The sequence below is a fragment of the Triturus cristatus genome, chromosome 8 (assembly GCF_964204655.1).
Source record: "Triturus cristatus chromosome 8, aTriCri1.1, whole genome shotgun sequence".
Taxonomy (NCBI): Eukaryota; Metazoa; Chordata; class Amphibia; order Caudata; family Salamandridae; genus Triturus; species Triturus cristatus.
In genome coordinates this window covers 1528365782-1528392114 of record NC_140591.1, presented here as the reverse complement: position 1 = coordinate 1528392114, position 26333 = coordinate 1528365782, and the positions used below count along the sequence as shown (strand labels likewise).

General features: G+C 46.3%; 1 protein-coding gene across 3 annotated transcripts in view; it reads right to left on the bottom strand.

Moving 5' to 3' along the window:
* LOC146806066 (solute carrier organic anion transporter family member 2B1-like) overlaps window positions 1-26333 on the bottom strand; it is a 456740-nt gene that overhangs the window by 177891 nt on the left and 252516 nt on the right. For all 3 annotated transcript variants that reach the window (XM_085623369.1, XM_085623367.1, XM_085623368.1), the window contains one exon: window positions 9196-9301. In XM_085623369.1, the coding sequence (XP_085479495.1) occupies window positions 9196-9301 (106 nt within the window). The remainder of the gene's footprint in view (window positions 1-9195; window positions 9302-26333) is intronic.

Sequence of the window (26333 nt, the reverse complement as noted above, 5' to 3'; positions counted from 1 at the left end):
GCATTGAAGGCCGTCCTTCGGGGGGAATTCATCTCTATCTCTGCAGCTGAGAATAAGGAGCGGCAACTGAAGAGGGAAGAGCTGACGGCTCAAGTCCGGGAGCTTGGGCAGGTCCACCGCCGTACGGGGGCGCCGAGGGTGTGGAGGCAGCTGAAGGCAGCGAGGAAGCTCTTGTCGGCTCTGGATCTTGACAGGGCGGAGTACGCCGCCCTACGTTTGAAGCATGCCTACTACACCGGGGGGGACAGATGTGGCAAGCTCCTAGCACACCGGCTCCGGGTCGCGCAACAACGCAGCGTTGTGAAAGAATTGGTGGGCGCGGACGGGGGGGTTGTCTCCGGGGACGCGGAGGTAGCGGAGTCTTTCCGCGGCTTCTACGAGGCGCTGTATGCTGAGGAGCTCTCCTTGCCACGGGATGCCGACGGCTATTTGGAGTCGGTGACCCTCCCGGTACTGGATCCGGCTCAGGCTGACCACCTGGAGCGGGACATCCACGTTGAGGAAGAGATTTCCGCTATCGCGCGGCTGAAACATGGAAAGGCCCCGGGCCCGGACGGGTACACGTCGCTCTTTTACAAGACTTTTTGCACGGCCGTGGCCCCTGTCCTTACTCGGCTATTTAACTCTTTCGCCGAACCGGGAGCCATCCCACCGGATCTCCTGAGAGCGACGGTCGCAGTTATCCCGAAACCTGGGAAGGACCGGGCCCTCTGCGGCTCGTACCGACCCATTTCGCTTTTAAATGTCGACCTCAAGTTGTACACGGGGATTCTCGCGTCCAGGCTGAGTCCACACCTCCCCGATCTGGTGGAGGCGGACCAGGCTGGTTTTGTGCCCGGCAGACAGACGGTTGACAACACCAAGAGGGTGACGCATGTTCTGGAGAAGGCCTCAAGGATCTCGGGGGAGCGGATGTTGCTGTCTGTTGATGCGGAGAAGGCCTTCGACAGAGTTCACTGGCCGTATCTTGAGCTGGTCCTCAAGAAACTGGGAATCGGTGATAAGTTCCGCACCATGGTATTTAACTGCTATAAGCATCCTTCAGCGTCGGTGCGGGTCAATGGGTGTAGCTCTGGTGGCTTTGCCATCCAGCGCGGCACGCGGCAGGGCTGCCCTCTTTCGCCGCTCTTATTTGCCCTCTACATGGAGCCGTTTGCTCAGAGGATTCGTAATAATCCGGATGCAGTCGGGGTCCGGATGGGCCAGTACGTTCACACTGTCAGTCTCTACGCGGATGATGTCCTGCTGACTTTGGACGACCCTAGGAGGTCGCTGCCTGCTTGCCTCCGAGAGCTGGACGCTTTTGCGGGGGTGGCCGGCTTCAAAATGAATATGAGCAAGTCGATGGCATTAGACGTGTCCCTGGCTGCGGAAACCAGGAGGGATCTTCAGCGGCTCTTTCCCATGCAGTGGTCCTCGTCCACGGTGCCGTATCTGGGGATTCTGCTGGCGCCCACATTACCGGAGATGGTTACGGCCAATTATGCCTCCCTCAGCAGGAAGATCAAGGACGAGCTTGGCCGTTGGAACAAAGGCCTGCTGTCCTGGCTGGGGCGAATCGCGGCGGTCAAGATGACGGTGTTGCCCCAGATACTATATCTTTTTCGGGCCCTTCCGCTCCAACCCCCGGTGGGCTGGATACGACAAATGCAGGCTGACATCTCCCGCTTTGTCTGGCAGGGCCGTAGGCCACGCATGAAGAGGGTCCTCTCCACGCTTGCTCCGGAAGCGGGGGGTCTCGGCATTCCGGACCTCCGTAAGTACTTTCAGGCGGCGCAGCTTCGCTATCTGGTGGAGTGGAGCAGGTGGGAGTCCGATAAACATTGGCTCTTCCAAGACCAAGCAGTGGCGGGCCGCACCTTACAAGAGGTTCCATTCCTGCGCCGCGCGCACCGCCCCCCCAATCTTTACGCTTCCTTTGTTACGCGGGTCCCCCTGCGTGTGTGGGACGCGGTCTGTGAGGCCCGGGGCCTTACCACCTTCCCTTCGCCGCTCACGCCCATTGCGGGCAACCCGGACTTCTCCCCAGGGATGGAGCCGGGGGTTTTCTCCCACTGGGTGCAAGCGGGCTGCAGGGCACTCTTCCAGATCTATGGCCCAGAAGGAGTGGTTCCTTTTCAGCAGCTCCGCCAGGAGTTCGGCCTGACGGAGCTGGACAGATTGCGCTACATGCAAGTCCGGCATTGGGCCCTCCAGCCCCAGGTGCGTGCCACCGCCGCCCGTCCAATTACACCGTATGAGAGGTGGTTGGCTACGCGGACCTCCGACGCTAAATTGATCACCGATCTGTACAAATACCTACAGCCTCCGCCGTTTCACTATTACAACCCGGGGAGGGAGCGTTGGCACAGGGAATTGGGTAGGACACTTAGCCACAAGGAATGGGACAAGATTGCGTATCGGGCGCGGCACTCGGCATATCACACGGGCCTTACGGAGACCTTTACTAAGGTGTCCACATACTGGTACTACACCCCGGAGAGGCTGTATGAAATGCATAAACACACTGACAAGGGGTGCTGGCGGAGCTGCGGGCAGGAAGGTACCCTTACACACATTCTGTGGGATTGCCCAGTGCTGACCGCCTACTGGAGGGAAGTCTTGGACGAGGTGGATAAGCACTTTGAGATAGAGCTGCCGCGACTCCCGGCGTATGTCCTGTTGGGCCTCCCCAATGACCTAATGTATCCACTGAAGTCCCGTAGGGGTAGGCAGATCGCAATCGCGCTGGGGTCTGCGGTTCAGAACATTCTAATCCACTGGCGCACAACCACCGTCCCCTCCATCACCGGTTGGTTGCATAGGCTCTGGCATGTGCTGCGGATGGAGAAGCTGTCGCTGACGGTCGCGGGGGAGATAGACCAATTTGAAGAGCTGTGGCAACCCTTTCTAGCGCTGCTGTCCACTGAATTCCGGGAGCTCACCTGCCCGAGGTATCTTAGGCTTCTTAGGCTGACGCCGCCGGTGACCCCGGCGGACTAGCTTACATGTGAGACGGGGACCCCCCGGGGAGGGGGGGGGGGCGCGGGGCTTCCTGGTTAGGATCACTCTGATGCGGGACCATAGGACGGGGGGGGGGGGGGAGTGTTGTTGTTTCGTCACTGGGAGGATGGGGGATGGGAAGGGGGGGGATTGTGTTCTGCTGGGGTGTTGATTGGGGGGGGGTTTTACTGCTTAGATTTGGGGTGTCGGATACGCGTGCGGGGATTCCACAGCTTGTATTTCTAGCTCTCATTTACTGTGTTTTTTCCCCTGACCCACCGCGCTACCTATTGCCAACCCTCTGGAGTTGCACCCTTTTTCTTTGACTGTATTCCATGTATCCTGCCCTCCTATCCCCCTCCCCCATGGTTTGTTTTTGTCTCAATAAAAACGTTTTAAACATAAATCACAGAAGATGGGATCATTTATCTTATTTGAAAGACCCGCTATATTCCAGGATAGGAGGGTCAGCTTCCCCCTTTGAACGTCTCCAAGAGTTTCCAAATCATAGGGATTTTCAGCACGAGTGACTGTTTCTACCAGTGAGGGGTATATTTCAGTAACCCTCACAGCAATATTATCCAACTGTTGAGAAACTCGATCATTTTTATATTCGACGCCAGTGAATGTAGGCACTGCGTGCTCTGTTCTATTCAAACCCTCATCAAATTTACTAAAACTGCCACAGTGATCATATCTAAGTCCCCCAGTCAAATGGAGTCAATCAACCATCTCCAGACAACTAAATCTATTAGTAGTTGGTATTCCTCTCCAGTTGTCCCTAGGATTTAATTCCCTGGTAAATTGCCTTCCCCACTCCCTTCTAACCATTTCTCTCTCTTGAAGGCCTGCTCTGCCCCAGCTATGATCATAGGCTGGGTCAGGGCAAGACCTGGGAGGATAAAAAAAGGAAAGTCGCTTAGTTTCGATGCCCTCGTTATTACTCTGGGAATTCCAAGAGCAAATATAATCAACCGTACCCGGATCCTCAAAGTTGATCAAAACACAATCACCCTGGATTGTTTTTCTTCCAGGCCCCACCCAGGGGGCCCTGCGGACCATCAAAATCTTACTCATCCTACTAGGAGGTAATGGACGGTTTACATTGAGCCAATATTGGACCTTGTTTTTTAGTGACCCAATAAGCTCCTCTGTATCCTCTTTCAATTCGGGAACCCCAGTCAGAACCACCAAATAGGGGGTTACTTCCAGGGGCAAGTTAATAGCTAATTTCCTTGATGTAAATCCCCAATTTCGGTCCTTACGCGTATTAGCCTCCTGTACGTTATTAACTATAGGGTTATTAGTATTTTCTAATGGTTTTTTCACTATTAAAGTAGAGTCCATCATAATTGCATTCTCAATTGGGACTGATGATTTGTTTATCAAGGGGCCCACTGGTTTATTATTTATAGAGCTTAAGTTAGTATTCCCAGCCTTTACTTCCTCAGAATTTTCTGAAGCCTTAAGGGAGACAGTCAGATCAATTAACTGCTTTTCAATCCGCCTCAATCTAGTTTCTAAGGGGGAGAGGTAAGTCTTAAAAAGCTCCCTCATATACTCAAAGAGTTTGTTATCAGTCTCAACAGCCTTAGAACTTGCAAGTATACTAGGGGAGGCCTCAGCAATACACAAATCCGAGGTTACACTATTCGCGTGTGGGCGAGCGGGAGTACAGCCACCTTTTGACTGTCGTTCCGCTCGCTCTTCATTTCTTAGGGATAGCCCGCATAGCCCTTTTTCCATGAGCACAGTAGATTTCAGAATTTTCTTGGTCTTCTTAACTTTCCTTTCTTTTCTTTTCTTTATGTTGGTCGAAGTTTTTAGTATGGCTCCCTCTCTCAACCTATTGTAATCAAAAAGTGGGGGGGGGAGCTAGAAGAAGCAGTCATCCATTCTACTTCCTGTCATGTACTCAAAATCAAAGGGAATGGATCACTTGTAACTGAAAAAAGGGGGATTCTTAAACCGTTTCTATCCGTCAATACCTAATGAAGGTATTATGAGAACCCTCAATCACGTATCATTGATGGTGTGGCGGTTTATCTTGATTCTCCGCCTTATTTATACGTGTCAGCATTTTCATTGGGTCTCTTTTGTACTATGCTTCCTCCACCTGGAGGGAACCACTAATTTTTCAGTAGCGATCAGAAATGGTTGTGCAAAAAAGTGAAATTGTGACGTTAAAATGTCTTTCTCACACTGCCCCAAAGTTCATATTTATTCTGTCCGGTGTCACACCGGACAGAATAAATATGAACTTTGGGGAGACCCAATGAAAATGCTGACACGTATAAATAAGGCGGAGAATCAAGATAAACCGCCACACCATCAATGATACGTGATTGAGGGTTCTCATAATACCTTCATTAGGTATTGACGGATAGAAACGGTTTAAGAACCCCCCTTTTTTCAGTTACAAGTGATCCATTCCCTCTCTCAACCCCCTTGTCTGTCTGGTAGTTTGATCTTCTACCAGTGGCTCTAAATCTAGGGCCGGGGATCTTTCTAGTGGCGAGATTGATATGCAATCAGAGACTGACGGTGACAGATCTATTACATTTGGGAGACTATGAAAATCTGCGTGAACTAAGATGGGGACTACTTGTTTATTAGATCGATCTGGGGTTTTAGCTGTTGCAAAGTGACCCATGGAGGAACGTTTTGCTAGTACTAAATCTTGGGACACCCTCCGTTCCCTGAGTGCAATCCCTTGATCAATAACTGAATTCGCCCATACAATAAAATTATCCAATGGGCCAATTATATTTGAAGCATCCATGGCCGTCTTACTCCGGCTCCCTCGTGTAGACGCCATTAATTAGACAGATGATGACACTTGCCCAGAACTTATACAATGTAGCACAATACAATATCCACCTTAGTTACAATAATAGTCGTTAGAGGGGTGGCCCGGTCCGGTCTTACTCGGTCTGTAACGGGCTAGAACGGGCCCGCCCTTGGCCCGGGCTTCGCCCGGCGCGCGACCCGCGCGCGATCCGCGCCCCTAGGCACCAAATTTATAGGTAGAAAAAAAAAACACAAAAGGGGAGGCAGGCAGGCAAAGGGGAGTGTCCGGGAAGAGGCCGCAGCTGTTGGCAATGTTATCGCTGCAGAGCCTCGCAGTCCCTCACGCCCAGAGCAAACACCCACAGAGTTGTGGCTTGTATATGACAAACGGGATATGGAACATAGCACCCCAGAACAGAAAAGGACATCAGCTGATTAGTCATAAGCTTCAAGCAGGTTGTGCAATTACCTTAACCAATTGAGACAACATATGGGTGTAAACACCATCACAAACTACACATGTGTGACAATAAATGATTTGGACCCTATCAAGAGCGGGTTACTAGTAGCTTAAAATCTAGCCACAAACAAAGTTTATAATGTGGCTTCTATATGACAAGCGTAATGAGGAACATGGCCCACAAGAACAGTAAATGACATATGCTAATTACTCATAAGCTGCAAACGGGTTCCCCAGTTACCTTGACAAATTGAGACAACATATCATGTTTGTGGATAGGTTTTTGACAGCCATTGTATTTATGTGGTTTCATGTTGCGTGCCCTATATACTTAACGATCGATCAACATCAATATGTATAAGAGAAGAATATTACAACTAAGAATATCTTTTCCAGCAACATTGGAAAAGCACAAACCCTTATGGATTTGCTCGGGCTGTTGGGTGGCCATGGTACAATTGTATCATTAGTCTAGACATTCTAAGTTTATACAATATCTCCAGATGACTAGTGTCCTTCACAGTGGCGGATCTATAGTGTATACACCATTGATTTTTTTACTCTTGATTTGTCTACTCTTGTCTTTTTTCTTTTGACTATTTTATTTTCCCTGTAGAGTTCTGATTTTATACATCACACACAGTTGTTGATTTAAGAAGCACCATTGATGCATTTTGGGAAATAAATTCTCTATATTTTCCATAAAACCATTGTGTTATGAATGAACAATACAAGCAGAACCTGCATTTGAATTTGATGTGAAGCGTCTTTATTTAAACAGTTGGAGCCTCATCCAGAGGACCTTCGACCAGTGCCCTGGGGACATTCCCCACGTTCATGGGGATACATGGCAGATCTGTTCATGGTGTCTTTTGATAATGGGGTACCCTGAAAACAGTCCAAAGAGGGATGGCCCCAGAACAGAATCCGGTAACCCAGATCGATGATCGACAGGACCCACTGCTCGGAAATCAGACTGGACCAACGATCCAGGAACAAATGGAACCGAGCCCCCACCATGGCAAAGTCATTTTTGTAAAGCACCCTGGGGCTGCTGCTGAGGCCGGAATTTATAATGGAACGCAGCCCCCCGACCACGGGCCCTACCGCAAAAGGGCTGAGAAGACAGAGTACCTTGAAACCCTTGCTTATGGAAAAAAAGATTTTTTCTTCTGCACAGTCTGAAAAAGCCGGGTACCCTCAAAAGGCAGTTTAGGAACCAAGGTATTTTGAGCAGCATCAAGACGCCAAGGCTTGGTCCAGAGAGACCTCCTACCTGCCACCGCTGTCCCAGGAGCCAAGGATAAGGCCCACAGGGTATCAAAAGTCACATCAGACAGAAACTGAGCCAAGACCTCCATTTACACCAAGATAGGAGTGGGATCCCCTGATCCTGAAGACAGTCAAACAATTTCTCAAAATCCTTGATAAGGACCTGCGAAGCATAGGCCGAGGAAGTGCTAACACATACCCCAAAATGAGAAGCAGCATGAGCACGCTTGAGAGCGTAATCCACTGGAGAATGATTTTGCAGGCACCGGAGAGGAATCCTCATCTCCCATGGTCACAGGCATCAAGAACAAGCCAAACAGGAAGCCCCTGTACACAACAGGAAGTGCCCTGCAACTCCCCATAAAAGCTGTCACCAAGCAACCAAGTCACAAACAACAGGAGACTTGGGAAAACAAAAGGGACAGCCCTGCTGCCTGCCTCCCACAGCCACAGAACAAACAACCCTAGCTGCAGTAGCTAGATGCTGTTAGCAGACCCCAGCACTTGAACGACCCGAGTCCAGAACGTAAAGGAAAGCTTCCCGCCCCAGCCAAGCACATGTGCGGAGAGCGCGTTCTGGCCAAGGAACAGGAACGTGACTGACCGGAACACCGCTGCGGCAGCACGCAATGAAAGCACATACTCTATAAATGTAAAAACTCATGGCTAAGGAGACTCAGCCAGCGAACTGGAAACAGGAAACAAGGCACAGCATACCAGCATTGTGAACGGCGTGTCGGACAGCAAAGAAAACACGCATGGCAGTGGGTGGGAGAGGCTTATATTATAAAAAAATATACTAGCATTTCTATTGGCTCTCGTGAGGCAGGATTGCCTCACATGGCTAGGACTGGGACGAAGAGGCCATATGAGGGGTTATATAACCTGAACTGGTTTCCTGTAAAAGAAAGTCTTCTGCTCAAAGTACTCTGCTTAACCCAGACAGCCAAGACCGGCATGGTCATTTCTCATTTATTAACCGCACCCACACAAACACACATACCCAGTCTCCTCGATTGCTGTGGTGCAGGGCGACCTCACTTCTCTTCATGCCCCACTTTAAATGGGTGCATCGTGGTGGCAGATGCTTCCTTATTATGAACACCAATCTTTTGAATGATCTCCCTCAGGATATGTGGAATTTCTCCAGTTTTGGCGCTTTTAAGAACGCTGTAAAAGCTTTTTTATTCTCACAGTTCAAGTTCAAACTCTGGCGCCTAGATGTACAATTTTGCAAAAAAAATATACGTCATTTGTCCTTACAACAAAAAATTGACCTGAATAAGTTTAACTTTGCAAGCGGTTACTGCCTTGTCTTGTGCAATACCATTTTGCAAAGAAAAGTGCAAATGGGAAACTTGCAATGAGGAAAAAACAAATATATTTGCCCTGGTGCACAAATATCCTCCGCAAAGTGTTAAGTATACAAAAAAAAAGTATGCATGCATGTTCAGACTTGCTTGGCTTTAATTAGAGAGAACATTATCTATCTATTCAAGGAATATTATCTGGCAATGCACAAAAATCGTCGCGTAAGGGAATAAAGAACTGAAAAACTATGCAAGTTTTGCAAGGGGCAAATGTTAGGACCTACGCAAGAGCCTACACTGGCAAAAACGTATCCAATCCTATTCGTCCCATATATCTTTTTGTATATGTGCAGTGTAGTGTGTTCATTGAGGAAAACTTACGCTTGACAAAGTCAATCAATGAAAGATTCCGATAGATCTCAGGCTTAGGTTTGCATTCACTAATCAGACCAGTCCTCGGTTTGTTGTCAGTTTCCTTCTCGGCCTCCTGAAATAAACAAAGCCATCAATCAGCAGTGACAAGAGATGGAAGTGAGCTCATCAAGTAATTATAAAGGTACATGCACTAACCCTTACCGAACAGGAGAGGGATCAAGAATGGCAGTGGTGGATGGGACAACACATGACCCAGTGATGTCATTCTGTATGCCTGTCATACTCTGTTTTCTTAGATTCCACATGACATGAGCGTCTCTATTCGTGTTGCATATATTCAGGGCCACTTGAATTATGCAGCAGGGGAGGACTTCAATATGGGCAGGGTCAGCTAAATTATGCGGCACCAAAAGGCAAATTATGCTGTGCAATGTGGCGCATGTTTTGTGATAATATTACTTCATTATGCTGTAATTTGTATTAATGGTAACACCGTCTCAGCAAATATCTCTCTTCATTAGTGCCTCTTTAACAACAAAATGCAGGAAAAAGCAACTGAAAGATGACTAGTCAACTTATGCGAGGGCTCTCCACTGCAGGGGAAAACATGTCACTATGTTTTAGTAACTTTTGATCCAAATGAGCTACAAACAACATTTTTTGTTAACATATGCAGACTATGCAGCAGATGAAGGATTATGTGGCAAACCCATAATTATGCAGAAAATGTCGCAGCCGCAGAATTGCGAAATTCACGTAGATCTGTATATACTTCAGGTTTCTGTTTAAACTGATTCATTCGGGTAAAATTTCTTGGGAGGAAAAGTTTCCATATCAGTTCAGACCACCCTTGTTTTAGGTCTGAGCTATAGACTGCCTTGCCTGCTTCTCGAGAGATCATGTAATGAATAAAAAATACACAGAAACTACACTGAGATGGGTTTTGGATTGCGCCATTGCTTTGCTGGATTGTCATTCCCGTTTTGGGTTAGCCAATTGGACAGCATGTCTAAGGGGGGCTAACGGGCAAGGCCCCATCAGGCATTGTTTTGTTCGAAGTAGTATTCATATCTTTGATAAGCCAACAGGGCAACCATTCTATGACATCATTTTGCCCCTTTATCTCTGAGTGCTCATCAGAAAGGCAGATACACTGAGAGAAAAAACATTCCCTCCCAAGATGCATCGCTTCTGGCGCCACACACACACACACGCACGCACGCACGCACACACACAAACACACGCGCGCGCACCCCCCCCCCCCCCCCCACACACACACATTATCACACAGTGGCCTCTCAAGCCTCACGAAACGGCAGAGCTACGACAACTGCCTCCCTTACATAAAGCCTCCATGGCCCCCCCAGGAGGTATGTCTAACCTGCCCCCACAAGTCTTACATAGATCTGTCATGCCCCTCCCGCACGGCAGGCTCTGCTACAAAGAGCACTTAATTACGGGTGTGCAGCATTTCAAAGCAACTCAAATGCCAAACAAGTCCCAGAGTGGAGTTATTTTAGAAACTAACTTGTTTTGCTCACGCAAAGAAAAAAAAATGCCTTACAAAAGTAAAATAACCAATTTCAAATATAAATAAATACATGCAAAAAATTCCAATATAATTATACGCATTTCAGGGGTTCAGCAATAGCAGAAAAGGATAATGAGTATGCAGATACAGGGCAATGGATTATGGGTTTGTAGCAATGCAGGCTGCAGCACAGCTATTGTCTTAGTTCCCCCAGCTGATCAGAGCACTGCTGTGTGTCTTCTCTTTCTGTAATTTTCACAAGCCTCTGAACAGTGGGGACACACCGGATGTGGAGAGAGGGGATCTAATATGGGACTCCTTGCTGGTTTGTGATCCTTCAAAAACAGATTTCCAGGTTACTAAAAGCAATGACCTTGCACGTGTCCACAAGTAATGTCCAAAATACAAACTTTTAAATAAATTTTATCAACAATGTTAACTGGGGGAGTTCATACTGCAGTGCTTCAGTCCCCGCCACAGGAGAGTATGTGACAGGGAAGCATTAAGTTACTCTATAAACACATGCAATTAATGGCTTACACTGGCCACATATGAGAACTGAAAAATGAAACCGTGAAAATTATATGCAGTAAGATTTTAACAATTATCCGTGTGCACGCAAGGCTTCTGTGCAAAGTCACCTTTTAACATTATCCAGATTTGTTATTGACTAAAAGGGGTGTTTTATAGAGAGAATTATGCCTTAACTGTGCTGATCATCACTTGTCAAATGATGCATCAAGACCTGGGATGAAAAACAAAGATGTGGCATGCAGGAGCATGGACCAGTCGTAGCAAAGTCCAAGAACAGCCCATGTTTTGATGCCAAATAAACTGTGAGGCTGCCAGGAGTGAGGGTACACACCTCTTCAACACAGACCAGCTGACGTTTAGGTATGCTTTCAGCATTTCTTCATTTGGTGCTCCTTGTGAGCCGATGGTTGCATGTGGGGCACACTGGCACTCATTTTTGGGGACCGGCACTTACCTTTTCTCATCAGACTTTAACCTAGAGCAAGGGAGAGAGAAGAGGAGTAGGAGAAAACCAGGAAAATAGCGGCAAAGGTAACAAGCATTGGCATAGCCAATAGGTCTCGCCTTAGGGACCTTATAAGTGTTTAGCTATGCAGTACGGTATCCTTGGTGCAACAACATCAACTGTTGCATGGCTACACACTTATAAGGTCCCAAAGGCGAAACCTATTGGCTATGCCAATGCTTGTTTTGGTTGAGATGGGGAGATTAAGTGATTAGCCCTGAATCACATGATGTGGAGTCGACCCAGAGGCTCGAGCCTTGGTTTCCCAGCTCCAAGGCTGGCAGTCTATCCGTGAGACCACATCCTCTTCCTGTTTGCTGCTGAGAGACAGGTAGAGAGAGCCCTTCACATATTCGACGCATAAACACGTGCTTTTGGATGACCCCTCGCCTTTCCATTGAGGACCCGTGCAGTGCTTAATTTGTAAAAGAATACGTGCCGGGGCCTGCAGTTTTGGAATTCAGTGGCAAGTACTGCTTAAATACAAAGGCTGCATGGTCTTCATTTCACCGGATCTCTCTTTAATCCACCGCCAATCAGTTGCTCTCTGTACCTTTATCACTCTTGTTCAGGCTATTCTGTGTCCCTGTTGTCTGTGCCACTGTTTCTTGTCTTTCTCCCTTTAGTGTTTTACTGCCATGCTCGGGGTCACATTCTAAAGAGTAAGAAATCTGTGCTGGTGAGCCCCACCTGCAGGCACCGTTCCAAATTAAGAGCATGTGCACGGCCCTTGAGGGTGGGGACTGCGCGCTGACGCTCTGCCCCGGGTCAGGCATGGACATGCCCGCCAACTCGTGCACTGTCGAGGGAGGGGGTCCCGCTGCTCACTGGTGTCAAGTCTCCTAAAAATGCTCCGTCGTCGGCTATAAAGCTGAAGGCTGCTCCCGCTGGTGTCTGATCCGTGTATAGGCTTTTGGTACTAGTGAGCAGGGGGCTAACCAGTGTCCTGGGTGGAGGCTGCTACCACCAGCGTCCCGGAGGTGGAGGCTGCTTTCAGTGGTGTCCCGGGGGTGGGGTCTGCTCGCACTGGTATCCATGAGTGGAGGCTTCAGGCGCTGGGGTGATGCTCTCACTAGTGTTCCTGTTGTCCTGGGTGGAGGCGGCTTCCACTAGTGTCTGTTCCGCGTGGAGGCTTCTGGTGCTAGCGTGCCCCAGGTGGAGTCTGCTCTTACACACGCCTCTGGTGAAGGCTGCCGATGCTCTCAGTGGTGTCCTGGGTGGAGGCTGATTTCACCAGTGTCCTGGGTGGATGCGGCTCCCACTGGTGCCTGTTAGTTGTGGAGACGTCTAGTGCGTAGTGTGTCCTAGTGCCCTGGATGAAGGCTGCTCTCACTGGTGTCCTGGGTGGAGGCGGCTCCCACTGGTGTCTGTTCCTCATGAGCGCTGGTGTGCAGGGTGTGCCTTGGGTGGAGCCTGCTCTCATTGGTGTCTGTCTCGGGTGCAGGCCCCTGGTGCTAGTGCGAGGGTGGACGCTGCTCTCACAGGTGCCCAGGGCAAAGGCTGGGGGCACCGGTGCTGGTCCCGCGAGCAGAAGATCCACAGAACCTCCGCCTGGAACCAAGACTTAGGTGTGGGCTCGTCTTTACTCATTCTCGACACTTGCATTACAAACACCGGCGAAGGGTCCGTAACTAAACATCCCTTGTTGGTTTAGCCTTACACTACATGCCACTGACCCTTTAAACACGCTCGTGCCACGTGACGGTGCCGAAACGCTGGCAAAGAATGTGATCAGACCTGACAGGCCAATTTATTATAAGTTATTCGTAATTATTTATAACCAGGAAATAAAAATTAACAGTTTAAACGGAACTGAGGAGGTTACGCGCATCTTTCCAGAGCTGCGATCATTAAATTGCACATCTGTATTTTAAGCCAATAGTTTTCATACATGTGTCTGGGGTCTTTCCTAGATATGAAATCATTATTTGAAAAAATAGCGACAGCTAGGAAATCCCAGTCATTGCAACACCTAAAGTATTCACAAGTATATTGTAAACATCAAACTCCAGGACACAGACGCTACATTTAATTACAACCATGTCCTGCAAACAGGGGGAGAAAGACTGCATTTAAACCAATCGCGCACATCACCACCCAGCTTCTTGTGAAATGTTTACTCCCAGAGCGTTTTTCTCTCAGGAGACAAGCGCAGGCACCTTTATAACACATGGCCCCTGCGCGCCGCTACTGGCTCCCAAGAGCAAAACGCTCAGGGAGAAAACATTTAACAAGAAGCTGGGACCTCCACATGCCTTTGCCCAATTGCGTACTAAAGCAAGACGCAAAGGCCAATCGCGTTTGAGGACCACAGGCACGAGCTTCTACTGAAGCTGAAGTGATTCCAAGAGGTGTATTTCCTATGCAGCGCATGCACACTGTCATAGGCTTGACCTAAAAAGCATGGTAGAAAAAGAACATGCAAGAGTGAAATAAAGGGAAAGCACTGTGCTTGATGTGCAAGTTGTGGTTTTCATGGCTGTTGTGTGAGTTCAGAATTGTGCTACTAACCATAACATACGAGTTTCAGTGGTTTTTCGGTTTTCATTTATAACCATACTGCATATTTTCACTGCCTTATTTCTCTTGCACCTCGACAGAGGCAGCATTCTGCTCAATGGTGTCCTCGATACAACTCTGCTCCAATTGAAAGTCATCCACTATGCGACAAGCACTTTCCCTCAATTGCCAGAAGAAACTTTAACATATCATTCTTACCCTAAATGTAATTCACTGGTTCCCTCCTAAGCCCACATCATCTTCAAGGCCAGTAATATCACATACAAGATCACCAGAAACACCCCCTTGAGGAAACAAGGACAACAAAATAACCATCTCACAATGCTACACTAGAAGCAACGACAAAAACCCGATTAGAAACTAAAACTTGCAAAAAGAAAAAGTCCAATGACAGGCTGTGGGGTTTGTGCAAGGCATACTAAAATTAGCAGTCTAGCATTTATACACACAGAATATTCTTTTATAATGTATGCATGTATTTTCTAAGGCATTTTAAAGACCAAAGGTTCTTTCCTATGGCAGTTGCCGCCTATGGTGGAAAGGCAGTGATACTAACAACTTAAAGGTAACACGTTCTACTCAATGTTACTAACCCACTGGTAGATCTACAATGGCTACCTCTGATCCTGTCAAACCACTAAGCACCATTCCCTCTACATTATATTTGGCTGATAAGGCATGTCTAATCCCTGATGTGCATCATGCTGAACCCTTTTCAAGTCAACACAGGTACTAAACATCAGCAGCCATCTTGTATAACAACAAATGAGGACTGCAGGGCATGACAACTGTTCAAGAAAGATTGAAATTCTAGCTAAATACAAATGAGTGAAGTATCAACTAATCCTTCTAAATAAATTTTAAAAAGGAAAAGGTTGTAGATTTTTTGTTGTCATAAAACAGCAGCAACAGTTATAATCATGGTGCATAAAACAAATTAGTAGATAGTATGGGAAGTTTCACTCCATCTACACCTGTCCCTGCTGTTCAGGGTACACCAAGCTTGAAATGGCAGCAATGGAGGGAGGCTTCTGAAGCATACAGAGATGTTATAGTTGGTGATGTTTTTACCCACTTAAGAAAAAACCTTATTATTATATAATCTGAGTCCAGAAGGAGGAAGCATTCTACAAATATTGTTGGTGAAATTTATTAAAATACATACAGGAGAGAAGGGAGATATTGTAGAAGTTCTAGATGAACATCCTGTTGCTTTTAGGAGTTTGGAAAAGGGGTTTAACTCTCGTAGGAATGTTGAAAGACACAAGTTCCTTCAGTGAACTCAACAACCTAAAGAACCTGTTGATGATTTGCGAGCAGCATTGAGGACTTTATTGTCTATGTGTAATTATTGAGAAATTAAAGACAACATTATAAGGGACCAATTGATTGAGCAAACAAACACTCCAGTCCAGGAGAACAGTTATCTACCAAGGACCCGGATTTGAAAACTTCAGTTGACTTAGCAATGGGAATTGTGCACTTGGAATTATACATGATAGCGATGTCCATCTTTAATGAAGGAAGTGGGCATAAATACGTAGCAAACATGCCAGAGAGCATTATGAATAATAAAACTTAAGCCTGTCAGTGAACCAAGGACATAAGAGAAAACAAGCATTTGAAATGCAATAGGTCTCGCATTTACCCAAGTTTGAGCTAAGTTTGTAAATGACAATGCCTTTTATGTATGTTTTGATTTTTAAAACCTAAAAAAGACATTGTCATTTACAATGCCAATAGCTTCAACTCGTGTAAATGAGAGACCTATGGCATTGCAAATGCTTGTTTCATTCCAGCTACTTGGCACTGCCCTGCATGGGAATTCCTACCTGGAGAACGACAACGCTGTCCAGGACTGCCCACTCCTTCCTGACTTCAGTGACCTTGCATGGCCTCCACTTTTACCCTTACTTTATCAGTACCACAGAATCAGTACTTCGAGGTTATTTTTTGCCCAAATATTTTTCTGGGGGACATTTCCATGAATTTACAACACAGTCACTAAATTAAGGCCATTACACTACAAGTCTTTGCTCATAGGCAGGAATAACGCAATATTGTGGCGGTCGCGTTCTCGGAGTATTCACATATTTTCCACACTTGCTGCATGATTCAGATCTTCTGTATCAGTTGCAAACATTGATTGTAGCTCAGATGGATCAAAAGAGGCTTTACAAAGCATCAGTGGTGGGCCCCCGGGGGGACAGACACTTTGCAAAGATTAACTGTTACCATTTCATTGCTGACGGCTGTATTCAGGTGTTAGAGTGCTGTTAATGAGGAGAAACGTTTGCCCAGACAGTACTACTGTGTTGTAAAATGACAAAATATCAAAATATTGCGACAGATTGTGCTATATTACGCTGCCTCATTACGCCTCTTCTGTGTCTGATTACGTTTGTACCTCTCCAGTCCATGCAGCACCTGTTCTGACCTGGGTCTCTGGCTCTACAGCAGCTCTGCTGACCTGGGTCTCTGGCTGTACAGCAGCTCTGCTGACCTGGTTCTCAGGATCTAGAGCGGCTCTTCTGACCTGGTTTTCTGGCTCTACGGCAGCTCTGCTCACCTGGGTCTCTGGCTCTACAGCAGCTCCGCTCACCTGGTTCTCTGGCTCTACAACGGCTTTGCTGACCTGGTTCTCTGGCTCTAGAGTGGCTCTGGTGGTCTGGTTCTCTGGCTCTAGAGCGGCTCTGCTGACCTGGTTCTCCGACTCTAGAGAGTCGGAGAACCAGCTCAGTTCTCAGGATCTAGAGCGGCTCTTCTGACCTGGTTTTCTGGCTCTACGGCAGCTCTGCTGACCTGGACATCAGGCTCTACAACAGCTCTGCTGACCTGGTTCTCTGGCTCTACAGCAGCTCTGCTGACCTGGTTCTCTGGCTCTAGAGTAGCACTGCTGACCGGGTTCTCCGACTCTAGAGCAGCTCTGCTGACCCGGTTCACTGGCTTTAGAGCGGCTCTGCTGACCTGGTTCTCTTGCTCTACAACAGCTCTGCTGACCTGGTTCTCTGGCTCTACAGCAGCTCTGCTGACCTGGTTCTCTGGTTCTACAGCAGCTCTGTTGACCTGGTTCTCTGGCTCTAGAGCGGCTCTGCTGACCTGGTTCTCTGGCTCTACAGCAGCTCTGTTGACCTAGTTCTCTGGCTCTACAGCAGCTCTGTTGACCTAGTTCTCTGGATCTACAGCAGCTCTGCTGACCTCGTTATCTGGCTCTACAGAAGCTCTGTTGACCTGGTTCTCAGGCTCTAGAGTAGCTTTGCTGACCTGGTTTTCTGGCTCTAAAGCAGCTCTGCTGACCTGGTTCTCTGGCTCTACAGTGGCACTGCTGACCTGATTCTCATGCTTTACAGCCGCGCGCTAAACCTCCCCCCCGAATACAAATACCAGACAAACTGTCGCCATTGTGAAAAAAATATAGTGCTTACCGACTAATGAAGGAGACAGTGTACCGCTGCAAGTAAAAGATCTAGTCCTGATGGGCAGTCCCAAAATGAGACAGGGCGGTAGCAGGGAGGGACTAAGAAGCCTCCTCAATCGGAAGCCAGCATTTACCATGGACGATGACGCCAGCCAATGAAAAATATGGGCGGGGCTTCCACACCACTTCTAAAACATACCCCAATACAGCATGCTTCACAAAGCGTGCAGCGCATGCGCTACAAAACTAGGCTCGACCTGAAAAGGTATATGCTTGAGGTGTTATACCAGAACACATTTAGGTAATACAACACCATGGTCAGAGCTGGCCTTCAACATGAAACTGGATGAGGATTTAGGACTAAATGTATAAATAGTTTGAAAATTGATGTGTGATGGTAGGTTCATTAGACGGCTAAGGAATATTGGGTGGCACTTGATGGAATACCAAGGAAAGTGCAGGAGCTCACCTATGAAGGGTGCAGTGGCGTCAAGGCAATGAAATGGAGTGTGGGAAGATTTTTGGTGACCTGGTCTAGACAAGGCACTTAAACATTTTGTCATCGATTGTGGTATGTGTGTGCATAATGATAAAATGAGAGTAATAACTCTCTCACCTGTTGTGCCCGTTGAGGTGCCTGATACATTTACACTCCCAGACAGCATTAGAACTGCTCCAGCTCTTCTGCAATTCAGGAAGGATCTGAAGAATCACCTTCAGAAGCACCACATTTCTAAATAAAAGGAATTGCCACCCACAAATAACATAACATACTTGGTAAAAGCATGTTCCCCCCTGAGGAGCCTTTTGGCAATATCAACATAACCGTTATTTATAGTTACTTAAATTGACACTCATTTTACCAACCTCAGAAGGAAGAAAGGTGGAGAGGTCCTGCCAGGGTTGGAAAATGTGACCATGAGGTCACTCTCAACAACACGCTTAAAACAAATGTTCAGGCAGCCCTTACTGGTTGCCTAGTATAGACCAAATGTGTGACTGCTTCTACTTTAACAGGTTCTTTATCAGAATGTGAAAATCCAGAATGTGAAATAACACCCTTATAGACAAGATTATTAAAACCAATGCTCTTTTCGAAAACATATTGAAGGAATACCTGCTTTTGAAATCATTTGCATGAAATATCAACACAACCTATCCAAATGATACAGTGATATTATTTAGTATATTTCCTCTTCTGTTCTCTATCTTCCTGTCTTTGTCCGCCCCCTACCTTGCACCGCTGAAGAGTTCCTCCTTTACAGCAAAACTCTGTTTCATCTCTCTAACATACTCCCTATTCGGATTACTCTTTTTCCTATTCTGTATAACCGTAGCTCCTAGAAGCGCACCATGTCTCCACAAGAACGCGTAGAACCTTGACCTACCGGGGATTAACACCAAGTGATGACATTGTGGACTGCAACTACTCCATCCTTCCACTTCTTTGCACTGTGCTGTGATTTGCTCCTTTTTCTAAGGTGCTCTGGTGCATATTTTGGCTGCTATTAACTGAATAATACCCTAGCACTTCAGACCCTGCCCACACCTTGGAGCCTCTACCGGTGTACTTCTTCTGTTCCCCTACCTACACCCTAGAACCCAAATCCCCTACCAATACCCTGTTTTCCAACCCTGGGTAAACTCTTGTCCTTCAACCCCACTCTATATACGAATATCTTTCTTTCAAATTATACCTCCATTGAACCTATGTCCAAGCATGTCTATCTCTTTGGATACCTCAGTCCTTGTACACCTACCTATACCTTCTTAGTATGTCTATCATTACCTTCATAATTGTACCTTAACCCCTGCCCAATACCCTAAGTCAACATACCTCCATCTACACAAAACACTTCTGCCCCTCTGAATACCCCAATACACGTACGTATCTATGAGGTATTTTTTTATTGCGTGATCGCACGTACCCTAAAGATAGATGAACACTTTCCAAAGACAAATATACAGTCCATGAGGGACTGGGGAGATGGTTGGGCTCTGGGAGTAGAAGCGGATTGTTACTGCACTGTGATGGCTTCATGTCGAAATGTGAACCACAGGAACATCGAGCTACCAAAATATCATGGCCAAAACATTGAGCAGGTAAGTGCATGTAGGTAAGCATAAATGTACTATTCTCGAGTCCACATTTACATCATTTTAAGATATTTATATATATTGTCAATGTGCATTTATTTGTAGTTTAGTAAAGTAACCCTAAACTTATATAAATACACTTCCCTTGTCGTCAATAATTTCTTGCTGGTGCAATATTTTGGAGTTGACTTTCAGGTGGAGTACCGTTGTGGTAGAGAGTTCTTTAAAGTGGGGCTTCTTCAGCTAACTCTGCCTCGTCCTTTGTAGCTCAGCTATTGCCAGTACCTCTCCCTCGCCTCTACGAGAGCCTTTTAAGTCCTACCTAGTAACGAATACCTTTTCTATAAATCCTGACCCCTTTTCTCCTCCCGTGTACCGTAGGCCATTGTGCTGTACTTTTTTCCTTTTCTTATTTAATGTCCTCAAAAACTGAAAATACTCCAAAATGAAGCTTCTGAACTTTCTGTGAAATGAGGCAGAGCAGGTCACACATTACCAGAAAACCCACATATTCGGGTAACTACTTCCTTTACTGTAAAGTCAGAGCCCGCAAACCAAAATGTGCTGGCAGTAGTTCTTTTGTTTTGAAACAATAGCAGCCATTAGCTTGTTACTACAAGCAGCTGGTTTTCCAACATCAATCACCCACATTAATGCGCATTAACAAATCGGAGCCGCACGACTGCTGGCTTTTATCACATGAACCGAGCCAGGAGCAGAGTCAGCAGAAAGTGGCGTGAGCTGCCCCGCTTCCCAGAGTAGGAAGCTCAGAGGCGCCGATAACCACAGGTTGTGAAGCTGAAAACCACAAGTGTGTCAGACTGAAACCGCAAGTGTTCCAGATGCGTTGTATTAATAGAAATGACACGGCACGAGACTCCCACACGCGACATTTTACAATACAAGATAAGCGCGACATAGCACTTTGCTGCTAAAGAACGCTGGAAACATGAAGAGTAAACAAGCTATTGAAGTAATAGCTGAGATTTCACTTTAGTATTCATCTTTCGTCAATATGCAAACAAGTAAGCAGCTCAGTAGATTAATGATCCTGCTGCAGAGTCCTTTGTGTTGCTGGCAAGGCCGGAGATGCTGCAGCGCCTCATGGGGAGGGAGGTCCTGGTTTTAAGAGACCGGATGGGGTTTCAGTCACTGCTTGAATCAAGGAAATATTCTTTAAATCTGAGAGGAAGTGGGCTGATTCCCGAGAGATGGTCTTAGAGGATGGCATGCTGTTCACAAGCCTTTTTAGGTTTCACCTGCACATCGCTTGCGCTGTGCTTGAGAAATATATTGTTGTTAATACAAACTTAAAAGGGACTTACATCCCACCTCCTCTCTGTTTTGGCTCCTCATTGGTTCCTGTGCGTGTCACTTACCTTTCCTCCATTTCTACTGGCTGTAGCATATTTTACTGCATTTACCAATCCATATTCGTTGCCTGCTTCTCTCATCAGTTTCCTGCTGAAATACTGTTAAGATCCGCTCCGGTGGAACTATGTATCCTTAAAGATTTGCATTTTACTATTGCGTCATATTTATATAACAATTTATCACCCAGAGAGATTATGGTGCCAAATGTACGATCATTTACTTTAGCAAGTCGTAAATTGCACTGAAATGCGACTCGCAATTTGTAACTCACTAAAGTTAATGTACAACATGTCTGAGACATGGTTTGCGATTCCCAATGGGGTCGCAAATTGCATGCCTCACCAATATTCATGAGGCAAGTGTAATTTGCGACCCGATTTGGAATGGCTAGCACTCCCACGGATGGTGGCCCGCGGGGGTCAGCAGACCACCAGGTCTGTGACTGCTTTTTAAATAAAGCAGTTTTTTTTAAATGCAGCCCATTTTCCTTAAATAAAATGCCTGCTCTTAGAAAATATTTTTGCAGACACTCACAAAGGGGAAGGGGTCCCCTGGGGACCCCTTACCATTTGCGAGTGGTTTACCACCTACTTGAAGTAGGTGGTAAACTACAAGTGTTTTGCGACAGCGAATGCGGTTGTAAAGCAATGGCACATGCCATTTGGACTCGCTATTAGGAGGGGATGCCCTTGGCACGCCCCTTCCTAATAGCAAGTCACAAACGCTATTTCGCGAGTCAATGACTCACAAAATAGCATATGTAAATACCACCACCGATTTTTGCGATCGCAAATGGGTTGATTTCCTTTTTGCGACTTCAAAAACCGGTCATACATCTGGCACTAAGTGATTTGTATAGAATCACAGGATGTTGTGCGGCGCAGCCAAGACTCGAACCAGGATCCCCCTCTCTCGAGTCAGCAACTATGGCAGCTACGCAACATCCTCTCCACTCCCTTGTTATTTGTCAGGAAGCTCTTCCCTTCTGCCAGACGATGATTGATGAAAACAGCTCTTTATTTATTATATAGGCAAAACCGATGTATTAACAATGCTTGTTTACCTAGCGCCTGAGGAGGGTGTATGTACCCAACTATTGGTTTCCAGTTTCCCCACAGGGTATGAAAGTCTTCTTACCCTGACCTAGTTGTGGCAGAGCACAGTCTGTAAACAGGCTATTGGAAAAGTGGGTCATTTGTCCTCTTAAGGTGACTCCTAGATTTGGAGAAAATATTCCACGTTTAGGTGGTTGAAAACAAATTGAAGAATTGTTCCTGGTAACCTGTGGACAGTCGCAGATTTTCAGAGAAACTCACAGCTGTAATTATTTTCCTGTGAAAACTATACCAGGTTTTTTTGTGTGCCTCCGTGTGTTAAGTGACAAAAACCTGCGTTTGCGCTTGTAAGCATTTTATTTTCCATAGAGAACAGATTTTCACCAGCGTAGAAACCGCTTCTCTTCCTCTGCCGTAAACTTAGGGTGGCCATCGTCAGTCCCAAGCTGCAAGCACATGGACTCCTGTCTCTGACCAGAGTGCAACTGCAAATGATTTGAGGATGGGAACGTCCCTGTCAAATGTTTGCAAATTCCCAAATATTATGCAAGTTTGTCTGTGTTCAGCAACTTCTGGTGGTACACTGCATTTTGATGTTCTTGGTTTCAGTTCTCTGAATATATTCCCACTTTTTTGCTGTTGCAGTTTTATATAGCACAAGCTCGACCCAAAGATATTGACTCGCTTTACATGAGCACAAGTCACTTTGCAAACGATCGCATTCATTTTTCCTTTTTTTTGCGCAGGGAGATTAAAGGCCCGATTTAGATTTAATCAAACAGGTTACTCCATCACAACGGTGACGGATATCTCATCCACCGAAATATAAATTGCATAGGATATAATGGGATTTATATCTGGGAACGGGACATCCGTTGTGACAGAGTAACCCAGCTGCCGAAATCTATATCAGGCCACAAGTTATTTGCCCACAATCACAGGATGTTGAGCCGACGCCGAGACTGAAACCTGGTTCCCCAATTCTGAAGTAACCAGCTTTGGTTGTTACACCACATCCTCCGTGTTTTATCAGAGGCTCACAGTGCACCACCTGAGAGTGAGGTCACAAAAACTTCTATTAATATTCAAAGAAGTGTGGCTTTTGGATAATTACAGAAAATAAACACGAGGAATATGAGATGGAGCAATGAGCGGCAGCAGTCTATATGGAAGATGAGGTGCTGCACCAAGCATGAGAGACTGGAGAATACAAGTAGAGAGTCTCAAGCTTAGGGAACCCAAAGGCTTCATGTCCAATGCAACAGTCCCAAGGCTGAATTGTTTGACAAATAATGGGACAATTTGTGATTACCAATGTGAAAAAGCCATCAGACCCATCCAGGCCAACTCCCTCGTGGTCTTGTAAAGTAAGAGTAGGAATGGTTTGAACTAAAAGGGTTCAGGACACCCCTCATAAATGAATGGCTGAAGATTTGCAACTGTGCGATTTTGGGCCATTGACAATGAACCGCCTCTCCAACTCTTCAAATTACTTTAATACAAGAAAGGAGTCCTGAAACAAGAGCACAATGTACATTTGTGATGGAAAAGCAAGGTGACAGTACGGTTCCATAGAAGTACCACCAACCACACCAGAGGATATCCAAAAGGCAGGCACCTATTTTATATAAGGGGAAGGAAGCTCAGACTGAGGCTGAAATAGGGGTTTTCACCCCACAGGTAAGGAGCTTTATATATCAAATAACATCACATGGCGTAAGTGCAAACCTACCCGAAGGTGTCCTGGTGCTAATAATGTAAGACACATGGTATCAGAAACAAAGACTGGTGAAACAGATGAGTTTTACACATTTTATGGAATTTAAGAATATGTGTCTTTGAGCAGATAGAGGGGAGAGATGGGGGGTCAATCTAGACCGTGACCAAGATCACAGTAAAGGAAAACCAAGCAGCCTGTATCCTCCGAGACCAACAAATTAAAGGGAGATGCGCTGCAGCATTTTGAGTGATCTGTAACCTAAAGAGTGCATAGTGGGGCAGCCCCATGTACAGCGCTTTACAGTAATTCAGTCTACCTTTAACCAATGCCTGGACAAACTGTTGCTTGAATGCTGTTAGAATCAGTGCTAAACATTTTTTTAGAAGCTTCAAAGTGAGAAAGCAAACAGATGCCAATTTCTGTATTGTGACATCAAAAGACAGTTGCACATCGAAGATGATTCCAAGATTATGGACCAAGGAAGCTGGAGCAGAACATGGTGCAAGAGATAGAGGTCACCAGACAGATGACCAAGACAATTCATCTCCGAAAAAGGACTTGCATCTCGCAAGAATTTATACGCAAGAAGTTGGAAATAGACAACATACATCACCAAAGCAATTTATTAAGTCCAAGCTGCTGCCAAGATGTAGAATAAGCTGCATATCAGACAGAAATGGAATCCAATTCAAAGGTTGTTTAAAGCTCTGCAACAGATGCCACATAAAGGTTAAACAAAGTAAGGCTGAGGGCCAAACCTTAAGGGACACCACAACTATGGGTCATCCAGACAGAGAGGTATGGCCCAAGAAGTACTGACTGAGAATGGTAATTTAAGAAACATCGAAACCCGTCCAAGATCGTGCCACCTAGCCCTGTAAGCATGAGGCGGTCCGGCAGGATGTTATGCGAGACCATGTCAAAGGCCGCAGATAAAGGGAAAAGGAGCAGTGCTTCAGAGCCTCACTCGTCCATGATCATGCATATATCATTATTGGCTGCAATCAACGTGGTTTCCGTGCTCACATACAGTCTAAATTTAGGTTGGAAAGAGTTGAGCAAATAATGCTCTTTTTAATTTCCTAAGATAATTGCACATTGACCCAACGTTTGAGCATTGACGCCATTGCAGGCAGGAGGTAAAGCGGGCAGGAATTGGACAGGATGTCAGGATCCAAGCAGAGGGATAACAAGCACTGTCTTGATGATAGAAGGGACTGTGCCAGACATTAGGGATTGGTTGCAGATAAATATAATTAATGGCATGACAACATCAGTGATAACCCCAAGAATCTTAGCTGGAACAGGATCTAGAGGGGATGCAGACTTAATAGCAAGCAGTTTATTATGAATGGTCTCACAAGGAACAGAGTCAAAAGTAGATCACAAAATAAGGGGGGTCAGACCCAGAGACCACAGAAGGCACAGGAGAAGAAACCAGAGTGAGGGATCAAAGACTAACAGAAACCACCTTCTGAAAAAAGACAGTTAGGTCGGAACACTGTTGTTGGTTAGGGAGTGCGGTGGGGGTAGGCATCTTGGAAGAGGCAAGGGCATTAAAGACCGCAAAGAGTTCCTTAGTAAAATGAGACGTGAAAAGGATGTGGTTTTCATATAAGTTGGCCCGAGTAGTAGAAACCATTACAAAAAAGACCTGGCAAGTCAGCTGTTGCTGTATTTCACTGCACAAACTACGAACCATGTTATGCCACTTCATTTCCAATACATTTCCCCAGAACGTTGACCATCCTTGCAGTTCACCAGTCATCGTCTTACTAGATAGACTAGCATTCATTCCCTCACCAGGTAGCTCAACAGTCATCACACTTTTAAGTAAATCACCCGTAATTACACTGAACCAGAAAGCTGGAACAAATGATTGCAGTCAGTGGATCAGTGAACAAAGTCAGGCAATACACCTGTAACAAGTCAGTGACCATCCGTGCAGCTGGCCAATCCTTCACATTTTTAGGTCTTGTTTAAGCTTGTCAGATCTCTTGTAATTAACATAAAATAGTATGCACAATACCTTGCAGCAACACAAAGATCGCTCTTCAGCAATTGGTTTTGTTGCCAGTGACATGAATTTCTTTGGGCAAGACACCAGGACATCTGGGGCCATATTATGTATCAGGGCGCACTTTCCCTGTTTGCACCCTATTACATAGATTGTACTGCCCCCAGGGCAACAGCAAACTCGTGCTGCCCTGGGGGCAGCGCATTCAAGTGAAAGATGGAGCAGATTTTAAGCAGGCGCTCCGTGTTTCACCCCACCTGCACTTTAAAGGGGGATTAGAGACCCCCTTGCAGGCGGGTGCAGTCAGTCACTGCAACTGCCTGCAAGGGGATGACTGGGGGGTCCACAGGGCCTCCTATACTCCCTGCAGAGG